Source organism: Amblyomma mixtum, chromosome 5, assembly GCF_055824585.1.
Source record: "Amblyomma mixtum isolate Tamu chromosome 5, ASM5582458v1, whole genome shotgun sequence".
NCBI lineage: Eukaryota > Metazoa > Arthropoda > Arachnida > Ixodida > Ixodidae > Amblyomma > Amblyomma mixtum.
In genome coordinates, this window is record NC_143016.1 from 108,896,484 (window position 1) to 108,915,855 (window position 19,372).

The 19,372-nt window shown below is 50.8% G+C and overlaps 1 protein-coding gene across 4 annotated transcripts in view; it reads left to right on the top strand.

Annotated features, from left to right (window-relative positions):
* The first annotated feature begins 1,068 nt into the window (after nucleotides 1–1,068).
* The window catches only part of PIP4K (phosphatidylinositol 5-phosphate 4-kinase), a 100,230-nt gene continuing 81,926 nt past the window's right edge, over nucleotides 1,069–19,372 (top strand). For all 4 annotated transcript variants that reach the window (XM_089545838.1, XM_089545841.1, XM_089545840.1 and 1 more), the window contains exon 1: nucleotides 1,069–1,327. In XM_089545838.1, the coding sequence (XP_089401964.1) occupies nucleotides 1,184–1,327 (144 nt within the window). In that variant the 5' untranslated portion in view covers nucleotides 1,069–1,183. The remainder of the gene's footprint in view (nucleotides 1,328–19,372) is intronic.

The window sequence follows — 19,372 nt, forward strand, 5'->3', positions numbered from 1 at the left end:
ATCTGTGTTGTTGAAGACTAACACTTCTGGAAACTCTTCAAATAGGCTTCATTTGCGGAGGGCGTCATTGCATAAAGACGGATTTTAGATAATCAAAAAGCGCTCATTAGATTTCGGCTAAGCGCAGACCTTTCAATGCCGCCTTATCTTATTGTTGCTTCTGGACATTGGCCGGATGGTGTGTAAGTTATTATTGCTTAAGTAAGGTGTTTTTTGCATTGCACGCATGGAATATGATGTATTGTGGGCACAATAGCAGAAAACTTTATTGGCTATTTAGCTAACAGCACAACTATATATCCGGTTCATTGTCAAATTAAGAACTAAGTGTACCAGGATTTGGGCATCTGTGGAAAAATTAGGTAAACTATAATTATAGAAACACACGTGTTTCCTGGTCTTTTTTTTTTCTAGTATGTAGCTGCTATTTATTTATTTATTTATTTATTTTCATGTGATCTCCTTGCCTCTAAAAACATGCAGAACGTAGAAGCAGCAAAAATGTCATATTTGCGCAGCACATTATCAAGCTCGCCTGACAGTCTTTTCTTCTGTTTTCACTGCAGACGCACTTCACTGGAAATTTACCTCACTCAGTGATTACGTCACTCGCTGCTTACTTCTTTAAACGAAATAGAGATTTGCTTATTTAATCACGCTGTGCATACTGGAAAGAAGCGGACTGATAGGTAAAGCAAGGCAAACAAGTGTGATCATTCCTCTTTTCGGTGATGAATGCAGCCAAAAAATTGCAGTGAGTTTATGATAACCGAAACGAAAAGTGAAGACCTACATTAGTATGCTTTTGTTTGATACGTGGCTCTTCTTTTAGCTTCCATCATAAGGGCATTTACATGGACAAATATATTTTTGTAGTGCGAAGAGAGTGCAAAGAATAAGAATATGTTGAACAACCACTCCCCCAAGCACTCCGCAGCCGACGCACAAAAGCGAAACCGAAACAGCGCCTTCTGATTGGTGGCGCCATCTTGTGTGTGTTGCCAAAGGTAACAATATCACGTGCCCTAGCGCTGCTTGCTGGGAAATGTCATTGCCAGGAGCCATTAGAGACCGCATCGACAGCAGCTAGCAGGATGTCTCGGTAGTATCAGTCGATCTTTTGCACCAGTGTCCGCGCGATTTCCTGTGTGTTTTGGTGCGGAGCCGCCCTAAAGAAGCCAAGATGTCTGGGATTGCGTCGGGACTCACCACAAAGGGCAGCAGCCGGCTGAAAAAGAAGCACTTCAAGCCTAAGCATCAGAAGGCAAAACTCTTCAGAGCCAATGAGCCCCTGCTCAGTGTTTTTATGTGGGGTGTCAACCACACTGTGAGTATCGTCCCGGCTTTGCCGTTTCTTCCTCTTTACGTATAGCTTTTCACGAAGCCGGTTCCTCCTCAGTGGACGACTTTGTTCTTGCCATTGCTTTTTCTCCGGCACCGGTCGTTTTTCTCGGGCCTCAAGCGCCTTCGGGTCGGCTTTTTCCCAGCGAGGACACCCTGCGATTTTAGGCCTAGATTTTTTGCCAAAAACAGCCTGTTCGTGTGTTTTAGGGCATCTCTAGCGCGCGGCACGCCTTTCGCTGCGCTTTCCCTTGACCGTCGCTGTGAAACGACTGGTTGTGGTCGAGTACGCCGCCTGCCCCGGAGTACGCCCTTGCTGCAGGCGGCACCGATCGCAGCCCTCCGCTGTTGTTCCGCGGCCGGTTTTCGCTGCGGTTGACGCCGATGCGCCTCTGAGGAGAGGGCGTGCTGCATTGAAAACCGATGATCGGTTCCTCGTGCAAGCCCGTTTAAGTGCCTACTGTTGCTGCTTATCGCTGAACTTGATTTGGTCGCTTCACATCTGCCCTCCCGCGCCACACGACGCGCTTCAATGAAGCACATGTCACATTGCCGGCGCTCGATCTATTTCTTTGCGAATTTTTTGGCCGGTATCCGGTGCTTGTAGATGAATCTTACGGTTGTGTGCTTTGCTTAATCGGTTCTCACAAAGTGGCATTTGCGGTTCTCACAAAGCGGTAGTTTGCGATCTCGCCTTTAAGCATGATACGCATGTGCAGCTTCACATAACGCTGTGCTTGAGAGCTGAGGAACAGCGCTATGCTAAGAATGCGTGCTGTGCTTTTATTTTTGAATGAGCGGGTGTCTAACTGCAGATGCAGGAATGGAGGCATGTTGTACATCGGCGACGTAGGGTCTTTCAGTTTGCCAAATTTAGCGCGAAAGGCAGCTGCTCTGTCTAATCTCTCATATCTTCTTTTTCTTTTCTTTTTTTTTTTTTCTGGGAACTGATTGCGTAAAGCTTATCGTGCACAAGTGTCTCGCACGGTAGCTTTACAGCGATTGTAGGTCCATGCAAAAAAAAAAAAAAGAATTTTAGCCGTCTTCACGTCATCGAATATCAAACATCATCAAGGGGACGAAAAGCCGTAGGCGGTGTTGAGAAGATTGCTGAGATTGCGCTGTTATCTCGCGCTCTTTGGACATTGCTGCCGCCTTGTCTCAACTCGCTGTTTCACGGTCCTTGCGCTTTGTATCGTGCGCTACACTCTAATAACTACAACGATACGTTGACGATCGTACTCTATACAGTATGCCCGATATTCGCGTGCCGGCAACTGGGTGTACAGATGTCTGGTTTTTGCGTTTACACTGTACACTCGGCAGCATGCAGATTTCAGCTGATATGTAAGAAAACCATGGCCTCATTAATGGCTGGGTTGGTCATTTCATTGTGGCGGTTGTTAATGGTTCAACTGGTAGAGGAATGAAATTTAGTTCCGACATTCTGTCATACCGCCGGGTTCCGCGGACATGCCGGGCAGCAAGTACCGTCTTTGCAGTGCAGTAATACATCACATAGCAGCCAGTTTATTGGCGCTGTTTTCTGGTCGTGATATAGCTCGAGATTTGGCTATGTTGGTTTACGAATACATTCTAAAGTATCGAAACTAACCGTTAGTTTTAAAGCTGTTTTCTCTTTCATCCTATTCCCGAGGCAGCTAGAGTGGATTCGTAGTGCGAACCTTCAACTTCATTTGACGAATGAACGTAGTTTACTAGTACGGATGCAAAAGTCGACGTTTTTAATTTCTCTTTCCCACCCGCACCCATCGAGGAAAAAAAAAAAACGCTTTTGCAATACCACTCAGGCCAGACGTGGTGCTGACACCTCTGTTAAAAGGGAGCGACTTCCCTGTTGCACAGTTTTGTGATATTTCAATGAGAGGATTCTTCGAAAGAAATGCCGAAACATAAATATTAAAAGTGTTTTAGTACCTGTTGCGTGTATGCATCGGAAATTACATTCCCCAGTTGAACGAAGGTGGGCACTAGTCAAATTTTCTTCGTCACTGCGTAGATAGTCCTTTTGACATCGCTCACTGCCGAAGACTTGCCCATGTCGGCCTGGCTCTCGGCACGTACAGGCGTCGGCAGTATGATAGGGAACACTCTGTGAGCCTTCACCCAGTGATTGCAATATCACTATCGAAAGCGAGCACTTTTCTTTCTGGTATTTATACAGTTTTGCTCTGTACGAATTATACGCACGGGGCCTTATCAAGTTCACAAGGCAAATGACTAGAAAGTGTTTTTCTTTACGGACTGACAGTTTTCCTTTTCCCATCGTGCATATTTGTGCGCTTTTTCCCAGCGTGCATATTCGCTATACTGGTGCGAGGCTTTCTCGATTAATTGCTGCTCATTACGATCACGGATCAGGTACGCTCTACTCGGGAAAGGAGTAAAAAGGGGGCAAGCTGCACTCTCTTTACGGAGCAGAGTATGCTGCCCAAGCCCTGGGGTAGATTTCTATCACTAAATATACGGCGTATTCAGGGTTGGTAGCGGGAACAAATTCCCTCAAAACAAGCGAAGTTCCAGCAGTTACGAAGATTTTAACCGACGTTTCGACGCTCCTCGTAGCCCGAGTCGCTTTGGGACGTTAAGTCCCATAAAACCAAACCTTAACCGAGGTTTCAACCTCCTCTATTTGCTAACTTTTGTGCCGCGTTTAAAAGCCTATTCGCGTTGCTAACTGCATCAAGTTACTAGGCATTGCAGTTAGAATATACCTCGGTTGCAAACAGTAAGCAATCCGAATATTTAATGATCGATATTTACTCCGGAAGTTGGGCAGAATACCATGCCCCTTAAAAAGAGTGCGCTAGAAGATACTTACTCCATTTTTACTGCCATATAAGCTTTTTTCGCATTTAGGGTGTAGCTGCTATACTGCTCGCCCCGCTTGAACTGATACGAGCTGTTACATGCCTCCTGTAGTTTATCGCATTTAATGTAGTCCTAAACGATGTAACGAGTTCGGCTATGGCCTGACGGACAAAAGCGTTGCAAAGCTTCGAGCGTCCTTGAACGAAGTAGCGCTGCTTCGAGTTCCAAAACGGTAGCAGAGCAGGCGCTGTATAACAGCCCGAGCCTGTTACGCCAGAGGTGTGCGCTGAAAGACCGGTCGTTCATAATGACCAGAGTCGTTGATTCTGATCAAAAGGAAGCAACCTCTCGTTTTTTTTTTTCCTAAACTGTGTTCCCACTCTCATCTCGTGCCCCTATCATCTCCGAAGCTGCTAAGTAAAGTTTGGTACGAATATCCAAATGCGTCGCGTTTCCGTCCTGACCATGCGCACGCAGAGCGACTCAAAAGGAGGCAGTTTGCGCCTTTGGAGGACTCAGAAGCCAGGTTTATAGCCGGAGTACCCGATTACCCGTGCCAGTAAATGGGGACGTTTATTTATATTTTTGTTTCACCCTGCAGACTCGTTTCGCGTATCTTCGTCCATCGGTGCCCTTGAACGCTGTCGCCTTGGTCTAAATTAGACATGTACGTTCGAAGCCTGAGACGGGTGAGCCTCATCTAAAGATACATCGGCCTTACGGGCAGTTCTACTAGGACGCAATCGGATAAATTGAATTGCTAAATCTGATGAGAAACACCGAGTCTATATACTCTGGAGCGTTTCTTGAAAGCCTTCGTGGTGGGGTGTACTGGAGAGCCCGTTCCTTCGGCCTCGCGTGCCGCACGCGGAAATAATAGTTAGTTTCAAGAGGGCGTGCCCCGCGAAAAAGAATTCTTCCTGCTTTCGATTGGATTGTGACGAGAGTACAGGGACGACACTTCTCCGACTTTGCTGTCTGCATCTGTCGCCTGCCGTGTCCACGGTCGTTTCTTAGCGAATTTGGATAAAAAGTAATAATAAATAAATTCTCTGAGTTTCGTCCCGACTTTAAAGTCCCGTATGAATGCTTGCTGGTGTAGTTTACTTTTCGACGGCTCGAGAGGCCTCCCTTGAGAAGCTTCGGCGTAGACCGTAACCGCCGCTCGCTCGGTAGTACATCTTAGTCCGTCTCTTGCGCCAAGAACCAATCCGAGACGCCGGTGGGTTCACTGAGTAATGACGCCTAATCCCGAGATCCAAACAGATGCGCCTGTGGGGTCACGTGATTGATGACCTCGAAATTCTGGGAACCAATCAGATGGGTTGGTGTGGCCATGTGATCTGGTCGCGCCACCAGTGAAAGAAAGACGTTCGCTCGCGCAGTCGCCAGAAACAACGTAGAGCGAAAAATTTTACATAGAGAAGCAATGCTGGACTCCGCCTTTTGGACAAAGTCCATGAAATCGGACTGCCCCTTCCTAGATCTAACCATAAAAGCCGCCCCTTAGGCAGTGACACCTGTTTTTGTTCCTTTTGTCGGCTTATTTTTTTTTTCTAGCCACGTGTCCGCCGTCCAACGACGTCACAAACCCATGAAAAAGGGATCGCGTCACATGCTCTGTCTTGCCTCCCCGAAACGGTAACAAGGTTTCGGTAGTAGCGAGGATGAGTATTCACGTGAGCAACTCGAGGACGCAAGAGGGTACGATTAAACGAATTTCACTGGAGACTCCGTACTCTATCCAGAGAGTACCTGGAGATATTGCATCGATTTTTTTTTAATGCTTATTTTAGGCTCTGGGTTCTCGGTCTTTCGACATCGTGTTTGCTTCGCGCTTTGCCCGCTTACCAAGCTGCCTGTCTTTCATTCAGATTGTTGCCAAGCGCTTACTCATGATGCGATTGAAAGAGTCGCATTGCCTTTGTTTCAGTTTGAGTTGTACTTTTAACTTTCAGGAAGCCGCCAAATAACTACCCGAAGGCGTCCGTCTTCTTCTATTGTCGCTTTGTCTCCTGTGCCAATTCCGGTCTCGACGTCACGGTAGTTACCGACCAGGGAGGCCAGTGTTAACGCGTATCCTTGCTTTCTCAGTTTCGTCAGCCTCCGCTTCCGGGCGCTCGTTATTGGAGGTGCTTATGCTTACCTGCCCCAAAACTATTTCCCCGTCCTCGGGAAAAAAGGCGTTTGTCGCGTAGCTGTGTGTTTTGCGTGGCACGGCCGCGGGGCCGTGGGCTACCGGTTTTTTCAGGGCTTTTAGGTTAAGTTGCGTGCGCGCTTAGCGGCGCAACGAGCCATTTGCACACACCTCGGGTGGTTCTTTCGAAAGTCGGCTGTCGTGACGGGTGTCAAGGACTTTACCGGGGGTGCACGCGTACCGCGTGTCCCACGGCGGGGCGCCGTTTCGTCTCGCCGTGCTGCTTCCGTGCCGCGACGCTTATTTGGTGCCGTAAAGCTGGCTGGGCCTGCCTTTCGCGGAAATCTTGTTGGCACCGCTTTGGGAGGATCCTTAGCGCTACTGTTTTCACTAGTGCCGGTACAATTTTTTTTTATTACCTACTAATACTGTCAACCCTCGTTTGAGGGTCCTAACAGGGAGGGAAAAAACTGCAAAACGCGAGAATGAACATCAGACACTTCCAATGCGTAATACAGGATAACAGATGTGCAGCAGTTCTCACCACTGTTCAGCTACCCGGTGTATAAAAGAAATTGGTGGCGTTCAAACACATGTACATCTATAGGGATTTCATTTCTAGACAGTCATTTATGACATTCGCGAATGCTGTAACACTTGAAGACTGAATGGCATGAGCGGGCAGTTTGTTCCACGTTTCTATAGCGTCGGGAAAAAATGGAATCTTGGAAATTTAATGGACTCTACCAAAGCGGAGTATATTTCACTTAATGGTGCAACTTAAGGGATCTTGAGTGCCGGCATTATATCATTCCCTGGTTTCTTTCTTTTTTTAAAGCGTGAGAAGTAAGTCTTGATGTAGTCTTGGGGGAGTAACTGTCTTACTTCTCGGTGGACACCTGCACCTCGCCGTAAGGGGAAGGGGGAGGATGAGGGAGGGAGTGAAAGGAAGAAAAGGAGGAAGAGAGGCCGTAGTGGAGGGCTCCGGATTCAATTTCACCAGGTGATGATCTTTAGTGTCCGCTCACATCGTACACCACATGGGCGTCATCTGCGATTCGTCTTCTCTGAAACGCAGCCACCGCGGCCTGGATTTTGAAGCTTGAAACGGTTCGTTTGTGGAGTGAAACAAAGTTCCACACGCCGCGGTGGCTCAGTGGATATAGAGTTCGGCTGCAGAGGCCGAAGTCGCGGGTTGGTTACACCGGCCGCCTGGGCGTCATTGCCAGGGGGCGCGGAATCCCAAGAGTGCCCCATGCTGTGCGATGTCAGTGCATGTCAGATGGTGGCAAGCCATTCATTACCAAGGGGACAGACCCCAGCCAGTGTAAAAATGGCCTTTAGGCTGTCTATAGACTTCTTATAGACCCTGTTGCCTTCCTATAGATTTCCTTTTGTCTGTTCATAGTCTATAGATTGTCTATAAAAAATGTCCGCTAAAAGTGTATGGCCATACATATATAGATTGTCTATAGACCGTCTGTAGGATTTGTATTGCCTGTAGACTAGCCTGTAGAATGTCTATAGACTTCATAGACAAGTGTATGGACAGTCAATAGACTGAATAATTTTTTGCAAGGGCGCTAAGCCTATTGGCCAGCCACGTTCTGTTCTTTAGTCATTCTCTTTCTTTCTTACGTCATAGGCGATGTCAGAGCGCTGTTCTTGAATGTTCAGAGCGACGCGCCGAGTGGTGGCAGCCAAGAGAACTAGAGGCGCTTGTCCAGAATTCCTGGTAATGAGTCCATTTGCGCCGGCCTGCGCGCGGAGAAGCTGATCCCGCCGGTGGAGCGCGCGGTGTATGTCAGAACACGGACAAAATTATCTGGTTTTGCTGTCAGAAGACAATGACGGCTGTGACCGTGCAGTTTTAACGGGCTGGGTGGGTCCCGGTGTCCGCTGTGATTTCCAGCCATTTCGTGCCCTGTTTCTATTTCCGCGGCTGCTGCGGTATAGGCTAAAATTTTATTCGTAGGGATGTAGGAAGCGGGGGCTCGAGGTTCTTGGCCTTACAATGTGACCAAGGTTAACGGCCCTCCGTGGTTTAATATGGGGCGTATAACATTGAAGCATCCACTATCGAACATCCAGCTGTTTGGGGCAAACCGATAGGTCTCGGTGAACCATGTTTGATTGGAGGTATCGCAAGAAGGTTGAGCTCATCGATGCGGTCTTATAAACACCGGTTTTACTTGGCAGCTTGTTCTACGTCATCACGGTCAAAAATACTCGCTGTGTAGAGCTATGACCGACTGATAACAGTGCATTCCGCTTATCGAATGCCAGGGTTTTTTTTTTTTTTGTCTCCTTGTCTCGTCATTAAATGTGAACTCGGTATTGTGAACTTCATAAGATAAGGGATAAGGTCCTGCCTCCAGTAGGGCACAGACTTTAACCTCGTAAGACTGCGACGCACTGCGTTAGGTGTTTTGGTTTCACATTTCGCCGTTACATTGATCGCGCCATCCCGTTCCTGCGACTTCGAATTTCACTTCGGCGTCGCTTCTTCGTCCCGCTGCTGCATGGCTTCTGTATTTCGCCGCGCGCGTTGTCATCTAGCGCGCAGAGCTTTCCTAAACACCTATCTGTTTTTGTTTGTACACTGGGACATTCTTTCCACGTCAGTGTGATCATTTTGAACGCACAATAGCCTCGGAATAGGACGCCGTTAGCGTACTTGGCGCTTGATAAAGTGATCACTCCAACACCAAGAACTTACTCTATGAACCAGTCCTTAAGTTACAACCTTCCCGCCTTGCTAAACAAACTAATCCATGACAATTTTGATATCACCAGAAATTCAAAACACAATATCCGTGACTACTGCCGTGACAATTTCAGTCTGTGAAAGAAGCAGACATGAATTTCGTTGTCCAAAGTTTGGGACATCTATCCTGTATATTCTAGTTATTTATAACATTTGCTTTCAGTACATGTGTGTATTGCGATTTTTTTTTGCATGTGTGTTCGCGCTTAGCGTAAATGTGGATCTGCATCGCGTACCCATGGCATAACTAATTGATGTAAATGATGTGACCCTCGCCTTCCTTCTGTACTGCCACTGTCTCAAGGAGTCGGGACCTTCAGTCAAGCTGTTACCACAGCTTTTAGTTCCGGTTCCTCCTTTGTAAGAAAGGAAAATAAACTTGAACTTGATGTCGGGAAGATGTCTGTTCAGTGCCCGCGCTTTTGAAGTACTGTTCCAACTTCGCCTCAAGTTAAGCCCCGTGTGAAATTAAAAAAAAAAAAAAACCTTTAAAGAACGTTAAAATGATCCGTTGACTTGAAGCACTACTCTGGATGTCCGCTACTTTTCTTGCGGTGTCTTCTGCTTTTGTCCACACGGAAACGAAGTTTCTTAGAAGGCTTATTTTCGGACAGAAATCGGGTTTAACTCGATCTGTGAGAAATTTGCTCGTTGTGCAAAAATCGATTGAAATCGGGTTTTACCCAAAAACGAGGGTCTCTACTGATATATTAGTCCAAGTAATCCGTCACGGACGTCCGTATAACAGCGTACGTAACAAAAACAAGGAAAACGGAGGCAAAGCTGTGTTTGCCGGTCTCCAGAGCGCGGCGGTATCCTGGCGCTTGCCTCTGCTCATTGCGCTTGGAAACATCGCATTGTAGTCGTTATGGGACACGCATTGGCGCGGCTGAGTGACCTCTGTGAATGAGGGCTCACGGTTCGCCGGGCCGAACAATTCGAGCGAATACGGGAAGGCGGAGAAGGCGAGCGGGGCATAAAGCCCGGTAATGACCCCCCTTTCATAGCTGTTCTTATACGCTGAGCTAATGTATACTTACTGTAGTGCTAAAGCGACCGCCACTCGCCCGCACACGCCCCCTCTTCACATCTTGCTAGCCGCGGAGCTACACGCCTTGGTCCGCCTCCCGTTCTTACGCCGGACAAATTCGTCGCGTACTAATCTCTCAACGTTGGATCTCTTCAGGTCGCGTGACTAACCGCTACTGCGATAGGGCTCATGCCCGCTTTGCCATGACTGAAACTTGGTCAGCATTCCTGCAGTGTTTGGCCGCCACGGTGGCTCAGTGGTTATGGTGCTCGGCTACTGGCCCTAAAGACTCGGGTTCGATCCCGGCCGCGGTGGAAGCATTTCGATGGAGGCGAAACGCTAGAGGCCCGTGTGCTGTACACGTTAAAGAACCCCAGGTGTTCGAAATTATCCGGAGCCCTCCACTTCGGCGCACCTCGTAGCCTGAGTCGCTTTGGGATGTTTAAGTCCCGTCAACATAAACCAATCTCCGCTGGCCTGGTGCTCGGGTCCTCTACGGCGAAGTGCTTGGAAAATGTCTTTAACCCCACCTTGAGCGGACCAAGAACACCCGGTGTCATAGCGGTCTATGGCAGAACTGCATCATTGAAATTCGGTGTCAAATCATGACCATCATAACATTGTCCAAGCTGTGCGGGTCGTGTCCGTGCGGGCAAGTGTGCCGGTGCCATGCTGCCGGCGCCGGCGCATCAGACTACACCCCCGGCTCTGACTTCATTTTGGCGATTTCGCGGTGGCTGCCCGTTAGCCGCCATGGCTGCGTCTCCCAATGATACGTGTGAGCGTGATTCACGCCGTGCGACGCGTTCGTGCTCCGATGGCGCTTCCTGCTCCTGCGGCGACATGTGACAGCGCTCGGTCGCTCGTGGCACCGTCACGGAGTGTGTGTGGGTCAGGAGGAGCCGGCCGGCTGCCGCTGTCGGAAACTGTCGCAGCACGGCCTGCCTTGTTGTTGGGCGCATGTTACGAGGGGCTCAAGGTCGGGTCTTCTCCCCCTTTCCCGCTCCTTTTTCTCTTTTTTTTTCGGCGCGCACGTCGGAAAGGAGGAGGAGGGATAAGTGGCGACCGTATGGGGCTCGCCACGCTCTGTTTACTAACCACCCGCCGGCGGTAGAACTCGTTCGCCTATGAAAGAAAAACCGAGCAACAGGGATGCTGTGCGCCGCCGTTCCGCGGGTGATCTGCCCGGCGTTTACAAACATCCCTTTCTTCGTGCTTCGAGCAATACGCACTCTCGTGTGAACGTTTGAACTCCGACACCCATTTCAATTCGTTGAACACACAACTTCGGGAAACGGTTGGCCCTTGTTCTGCGTGCGGACAGCTCTCCGAGGCTTATACCGTGTACCATGTGGGCGCTGAACAACCGTTAGCTCAGCTCCCCGTGACGGAACTTCGCCCTTCCGTTGCGCTGCTCCGCTCCGACGTACGGTGCTGGACGACCGTTTGTTCGACGCCCGCATGAAAGCCTGGGAGATGTGCAGGTGTCGTGTGCCGATCATAGCTCGAGCTCCGACGTGATGCTGTGAGAGAGAATGGGCAGCGCTGAGATTCCTTCCTGTACGACGAAGCGGCTCCGCCGAGCTGCTGGGGATTTTCTCCGTACTTGCGCAAAAGGAGCGGAGCCGCGGCGGCACCCGCGAGGCTTCTATGTAGGCGACGTGATCGCGGTTTTAGAGACCGCAGAGGTTTCTCGCTTTACGCCTTTGCTGTGCTCGCGGCGATCTTTTCTCGCTCCGCAGGTGCTTTCTTTTGTCGTTCCTCCTTTATTCTTTTTTTATTTCTCCCTTTCGTTCCAATTTTTCTCTCTGCATCGCTCGGAAGGGCCCCACTTCATATGTGCTGAATACGCGGTTGGTCCTCCTGCGGGCATGGTTCTTTTGCTGCGCCAGGAACTCCGTCAGCCTTCGCTGCGTAAGGGTTTTCTGTGCGAAGTGCTGGCCTCAGCGCCGTCCTTTGGCACGAATGGCGTGTGTTCGTCAGATCGAGACCTGGTCTCTTCTTCTGGAGGTACATGTACGGCCTAGTATATAAGCTGAGGACGACGTTCGGACTCCGTGTGCCTCGAGTGGACGGTCGCAGTTTATTTTTTGCCTCGTTCGAGCTCCGCTGGCTCTTTTCCACGGCAAAATGAAGAGGTTGCCGCTTTTTGCTCATTGCTGCGTTGCTTACAGCGTGCCGTGCGGGTGATCCATTGGCGGCTGAGCAGGCTGCTAATCACTTGGCCGTCCTCATCAGCGCTTCCGTCAACCGGAGATTACGTCCATCACGCGATTCACTCGAGTGTATATAGAGTGCCGACTTTCTGGCGCAGTGGGGAGAGTGGCAGAGCTTTGCATTTGAATGTATACGTTTTTTTTTTTTTTGATGGAAGCAGACGCTCGTACGCAGTGTTGAGAAGAAGACTTACTTGGAAAACTTTCTCTTTCTGCGCACTTCCCATATCGGAGTAGAATCCGTCCTGCGTCCGCCCTGTCGAGTCTGATGGCCCTGTCGGTGGTCTTGTCGCTCTGTATCTGCTTTCCTCGTAATTACCTCGTCTTTCTCTCTCGGTGCTGCGATGTTTGGCTGTTCACGGGCGTATAGGATGCCTCTATGCCCGCGCCCCCCGGCCCATCGAGGCACCGTACACAGGCGCGCGCATTACAGCGCCCCGGTGTCAGGCGCGAGCTAGGAGGAGACGAGCGCCCCCTGTCGTGTTCTGTATGGTGTTGTGAGTGAGCTGCGGAAGCAGTAGCAGCAGCGACAGCGATAGTGACAGCAGCAGCCGGCCTCTTTGGTTGGGCCGATCGAAGTGGCTTCCGCAAACGAGTCCTCCTACTCTCTTTTTTCTGCGTCGTCGTCGAATCCCAGCGCAAACGCAATTAGCTTGCCTGCTCTGGTGCACGCAGGAGAAACTGCTAGCGGCCCGGCTTTCAAGCTGCTCGTCTAAATGCGGGCTTGGGTTTTTGGCGTTTGTGCTCTATTTGTTTTCCCGCACTTGCACTTTGTAATAGAGACTCTTTCCCTCTCTGATGGTGTCTGAGTGCTGCTCTGGAAACGTGGGAAGGATTGGAGAAGAAAACGGAGGGAAGATAGAAGAGTGGGTCGCATTCAGCGGTCCCACGTGCACGTGGCATCTCCTCTTCGGCCCTGGCGTCGTTCTAGTTAGTCGCGTCGCAGGCGCGCTAATTTACTGGTTAGGCAGCGAATGTCGGAATGCCGTCCGAGTGCAGCCGCCTGGCCTGTCAGCGGATTCGGCCAGATCGGCCGCGTTCCGCGCAAGCCATGATGCGCTTCCGGGTTCGTCGACGTGGCGCGGGCATTGGCAGCGTTTGCGTGCCGGGGACATTGTCGCTTTCTTTTTTTCTTTTTCCCTGTGCTCTGCACGGACGTACTTTAGTTAGTATCGAACACATGCGGTAACTCTAACTGTACATTTCTCAGCGTGATGCTCTATAGGACTGATGAAAAAGCCGCTGACCCAAAGAGTTTGAATTAAAAGTAATTATTCACATAAAGCTACGTTGCTCGCCAACGCTGGTCAACGTTTTGTGCGAAGGCAACTTGATGTTGTCCTGAAGCCTGTTTCGAAAATAAACTTAAGCGACAGTACAAAAGTTTACTTAGTAACTAACTTTCTTTAGGTTCGCGACGCGGTGACATCTCGGGGGCCGCTTGCTGTTGCGCGCACTCTCTCTGATTCTTTCTAACGGCGACAGCTCGCGGCCCGTCCTCATTATTTTCTCTCGGCATCGGCGTTCACATTCTTTTTGCGGAAGGTCTCCCGACAGCTGTGTCAAAATTCGCGCGCTCTCTCTAGCCTCGTGTGTGTCTTCCTCTCCCTTTGGACTCGACAGCGTTGTGTGTGTGGGCCGTATATCAGCTTTAAAGGCCGCATCTTGTCTCATGCAGCGAGCTTTTCATTCCTTCGCCCGCCGTGGCAGTTTTCCTCAGAATGCGCCGCCCCGGATGGGTTGCTTTTGTGGGCGGGGCCAGCTGTTGCGTTGCTTTCGCGGATAAGCGTGATTCTCGCGAACGTGGCTTTTCATCCCGCCCCTCTGAACCAAAGCAGCGGAGAGCAGCTGGGTAGAGGCGGAACTTGTTGGATGAAGGACCATTCATTCGCCTTCCTCGCGTAATGCCCCACGCTGATGAAATCCGGGCACCTTTCCGGACAGTACGCTATTGCAGGCAACCCATTGGGACTGCCGGAGCCGCTAGCGCGTGACATTCCGGTGGAAACTGTTCTTCTGCTGGGCGGCTTGCTTGTCCGACTCGGCCGCCGCTTTTGCGGCTGCTCTTTTCCTCGTCCCGCGGTGACGTCACCGGCGAGATTAGTTTATACCGCGCTCTTCTTCCACAGGGGCCGCAAATGCGGATGCTGGGGAGAGCGCTGGGACACTTGGGAAGCGGCGGAGGATGTGAACGCGGCGGGATAGGCTGCCGTCGAGTATGTGCGTGCCAGGAGCGCGTGCGTGTACGAGGAGGTGGACACGTGTGTGCCCCAATCCGATGGGGAGTTGAAGCTGCTGCGGGGATGGCGAAGTAATCGCGTCTGCGCCGCGTAACGAAGAGAAAGGCCGACTGTTTCCGCTTTTAGCCCGCGGACGGAAGTTTCGGCTTTGCGCCGCCGCCTGACTTGCGAAATGTGCTTCTGGGATGACCCCCCCCCCCCTTTCTTTTTTCTGCTCTTCCGCACCCTTCCCGTGGTGGCTGATTTCGTCCGCATTTTGTCTGAAACTAGCTTTTGTGTGTCTGTGTTGTTTTCGGCACTCGCGTGCCTGCTTTTTGCGCTGATCACAGTAATCTGGGAAGGATTGCCTCGACGTAGTACTTTTTCGACAGCGGCGCGCTCTTCCTTTTTTCTTTTATTTTTGCCCCCGTCCTTTCTTAATTGGTTCGGAGATTGCGCTGTCGCGAAAAAGGGCGTATAATAATGGTAGTGAGACCGCAGGGCGACTGGCTGCGCCCCCTTTCGGCCGTATATTGACTCCTCCCTCCCATTTTCTTCTCCGTGTTCATTGTGCGCTCGCTTACGTTTCCGTCTCTGTCGTCTCGGGAGGATTTCCGAGTCGTCGTCGTCGTCGGAGCGAAGCTCATATGAGCGCTCGCCTGCCGCGCCCGCTGCTTACGTCATCGGCTTATATCGGAATTCGGCTGCCGGCGGCGGCGCCGCTTCAGAGAAGCGGCAAGATATGTAGAACGGAAAAAGAGAGGGAGGGAGGATAGGGGTGAGAGAGGAAAACGAATAAACCGGAATCAATTTCCGCTGCTGTGCCGCTGCTGCAGGCTTGTTCCATCCTCAGCCTCCTCCCCCTGCCGGTTATGCGCATTTCGCGCAGTAATATCGCCGCCACAAATGGGCGATCGTTGGAGGCTGCTGCTTCTTGGTGTTTGTTCCCTGACCCCTCGCCTCTGGGTTCTCGTTCTCGTATTATGGCCCTGGCAGCCGCCGAGGCGGTGCTCTGATCTTGCACGTTATTTATTTATTTATTTTTTTTTTTTTTGCTGTAATCTCGTTACAAAAACAGTGCTGACCCGAGGCAGCTGGGAGCGTTGCATAAACGTTTATGATCTTGGGGAAAGGGGAAGAGAGCGTTCTGCATCGGCTTCTTATAGGGCTGGCGGCGGTTTCTCGGTGCGCTAAAAACGGAGTAGCGGCCGAAGCCGAATACATGCATGCGGTCATGCGGGAAGCTTGCACTGGCCGGAGGCGTCTGCGCTCCATCGTCATTTGCGGCGCGCAGCTTGTTACGCGCAGTATGGCCGGAGCTCTGCGTGTCGGTGAACTTGGCGCGAGCAACCAGCGCGCTATAAAAAGGATAGCCGTCCATCGTTAGCGCGTGCGTGAGGCTCCTGCGTCCTTTGCATGTTTTTTTCCGTGGCACTGTGGCTCTGCTGAAATCGGACTCCGGAATTTTTTTCTTTTTTTTTTCAAATTTGCTATATCCGACGTGTCACGTTCCATACAGCGTTTACAGATTTTGCTTATGAGCTCCAGAGAGCCCGTGAGTTCCTCAAAATACAACGAAGACCGCGTTTCTCGACTTTTTTATGGAGTCTGGGTCAAGGCGCCAGGAATGTAGAAGGCATGCTGAAATATGACCAAGTCAAACCTAACGCTGAAACAGCCTCAATTTTTTTTTATCCAATGCACTGCTACGTCAACAAATGATTTAGGGATTCTGCATTCACTTTTCAGTTTATTTGGTGTGCCTGAGTACACGCGTGGAATTTTATTGTTTGTAAAGAATCCGAAATCAGCCTAATTTGATTGCTGGAATTGGTCAGTGATCATGCTTTTTCTTGTGAAAAAAAAAAAAAAACACAGAGGGAGAGTGCTATATTAACCATTGCTGTAGTGTAGAGGTGAGTAACGACAGAACGCTGAACGCTCAGGAATTGTTTTGATTAACATTTTACTGCACGGTTAGAAGCCGTTTCGCTAATTGACCGTCACTATTGGGTACACCTAGTATTTGGCGCATGATAGCCTTAGATGCTTATGCGCCACTAAACACAACACTACTGGGTTCAAATGTTTAGGCGTGCAGGTCCGTACTACCTATGTGTATCAGCCATCACCCAGATTTCACTTCGAGCCATCTTTCTAGAACTCGGCTGCTTTCTTTGTTTCTCGCTTGCGGGCCCGGAAGGTGCAATTAAACCTTTCGCTACAGGTGCACCAGATCATGGCTGAAATGGACTGGCGACTTTCAAGCGGTTCTAGCATTGCACCGAACTAAGCGCCGTGAGGGCAGCCCAGTCGCTCCTTTTTATCCCATTGCTTATTACGTGAACCCGTAGACCTGTGGGCAGTGTGGGTGTGTGTTGCTTTTTTTTGTTCGCACGTTTGCTACAAGAGGTATACGGTCTAAGATTCGGTGCGTTCTGCAAGTGATACACCCACCTCCCCATAGAGTGCATCCTGGATGCTGTCGTTTGCGCGGCGTTACGCGAAAGTTCCATCAGTAAAATCGCTCGTGCCCGGAGATGGGAAACACGCAAAAGTAACGGACGAACGACATCGTGGCACGCGGCGTGCATAGACCGCGTACCGTACGCACTACAGCGGATCCTTTGATGCGTCGGCAACTTGTTTTCGTTCAGCCGAGCGAGCTCTGTACTTCTCTGTGTGTGTGACGGGAACAGAACGCTCCGTGGGACGAAGCTTTTCCTCGGTCCATTACGTCTCGGGAGGTCGCGTCTGGCGAGACATCATCTCCCCACCGCCACAGACCCACTCTTCTTCCTCCTCGTTTTTCCCAGCTCTCCATTCAAAGTCTCGTCGTGGTGCTGGTGCGAGACGCGGTAGCGACCTCCGCCTGCTCTCGGTTCGTTGACGAGAAAGCGAACCGCGCGGGAATGGTAAAAGAAGATGACGCCGGTGTACGCGTATGCGTCCTCCTCCGTCCCGTGTTCTGTTTCTGTTGCTCTCTGGTTCGCGCGGTCGTCCCTTTGTTACGCTTGTCCTGGTCTCGCGTAGCCAGATACGCTTTGCACCGCGGCCCCTGGTAACAGGGGCTCTCTGTACAGGCATCATCGTCTCGTCGTTTCCGCGCGCGAGGCGCTTGCTTCCGCTGACGCAGACCGCCGTCGGGTGCATCGACATTGTTCTCATCTGTCTCCGCGTGCGCGCGTCCGCGGGGCTGCCGATACCCGACCTCGCGCCGCTGCGGACGCCCCGCGTTGCACCGCGGGTGATGACGCCTGCACCGCGGAGAGTCCAGGAATCGCCGGAAGTACCGGCCCCCCTTTGTTTACGGTTGCCGGCCGCTCCCCCTCCCGATATCCACGCGCCGTCCTTTTGTTCGCAGCCGCTGGTGCCGCCTTGAAACTGCTGGTCGCGCTGTTCTCTGCACGGCCGTGGCTTTTCTGTTTTTTTTTTTTTTTTTTTTTTGGGGGGGGGGGGTTGTTTTCTTCAGTCCTGCCCTGATTACGGCTGCAGCATGAGCTGGGTGTGAAGAACGCGCGAACTGCGCGTTGCTAAGCGCGAGCGGTTTGTATCACGTGCGTCCGGCGAAGCACGAGTGCATTTCGTGCCGACGGTCGCTAACACCTGTTTGTCGAGTTCTGACTTCCGGTCGCGTCTAGTCGCTACTTTGTGGCCGTTCGTTTTGTTGTTAACGTGTAACCGGCGCCTTTTTTTTTATTTTGTTATTTCGTGTTAGTTTTGCGGGGTTCGGAAATTTCAGTCATACGGGAAGAGGGTCGCTTTGCTTTACTTGCCGGCATCCTGTGCCGGGTAGAACGAACTGAACGCAAACGTGCACTGAAAGACGCGCCGATAGTTTGAAAACAAAACTGCGAACAAGTCGCGACTGGCCAAAAACAATACGTTATCTTATTTTGTGTCGTTCTTCTATTCATTTAGCATCTGGCAGGTTATTCCTTTCTCTGCACAGTTCTGCAACATTTCGCGTGGTTCGAGTCGATGAAAAATGCTGACGAAGTAGTCGCAAAATGGAAAACGTAGGGTCCGCACTCGAAACCAGCGAAGCACGCGCTATAGGTAGTCTTCCATGTTGCCATTGAAAAGCCACCAGAAGTCTCAGTGTCGCCGAGACTGCGGACATTTCCGATATGCAAAGGTTTCCATTCGTCGTTTCCGGCTCGGTGGCCATTGCGATGGTTCTGCCCGTGGCAGTGATCCCCGCACTCTGAACAGAAAGGAGTTTTTTACTCATTTTAGTAAGCTGTCCTTTAGCGCACACCCTTTATAGGAGAGTGTGCGCTAGAGAGCAGCTTTACTCCCTTATAGACGTGTTCGTGTTCATAGTGTGTTTGCTTGGCGCTATCCCGTCCCCTCTGTACTCCACGGGAATCTGCGGCAGAGGGAGGGATAAGAAAGCACGTGTTTTGTGCTCGCGCAGACGTCCGTTGCTCGAAGCACCCAACGGCCGGGACACTGTGACCCCTAGCGCTGATTGGGATGGACGTAAAGGCAGCACATATCTTCTCGCGGACGCCCAATCTGTCCTCTCACTCTCTCTATCTGGGATTACGTTGCCTCTCGGTGCATAGTACCCTTGTCCTTGATACCCGGTCATGGGGATGCTTATCTTGGTATTTGTTGTCGATAGGCCGCTCCAAAAGGCACCCCGCTGTAAATAATGCGGAGCGTGAAACAAAAATAAACCCGCAGAAAGAAAGGAAGACAAGCGGTTGTTGACGCAGAACTTTGCCGCATCTGGTGAGTTGCCCGGGCAGATAGGTTACATGGAAACGGACGCCTTGGCTAGCTCGCGCATTAGTGATCGTTCGAGCTTGCCAGACAAGGATT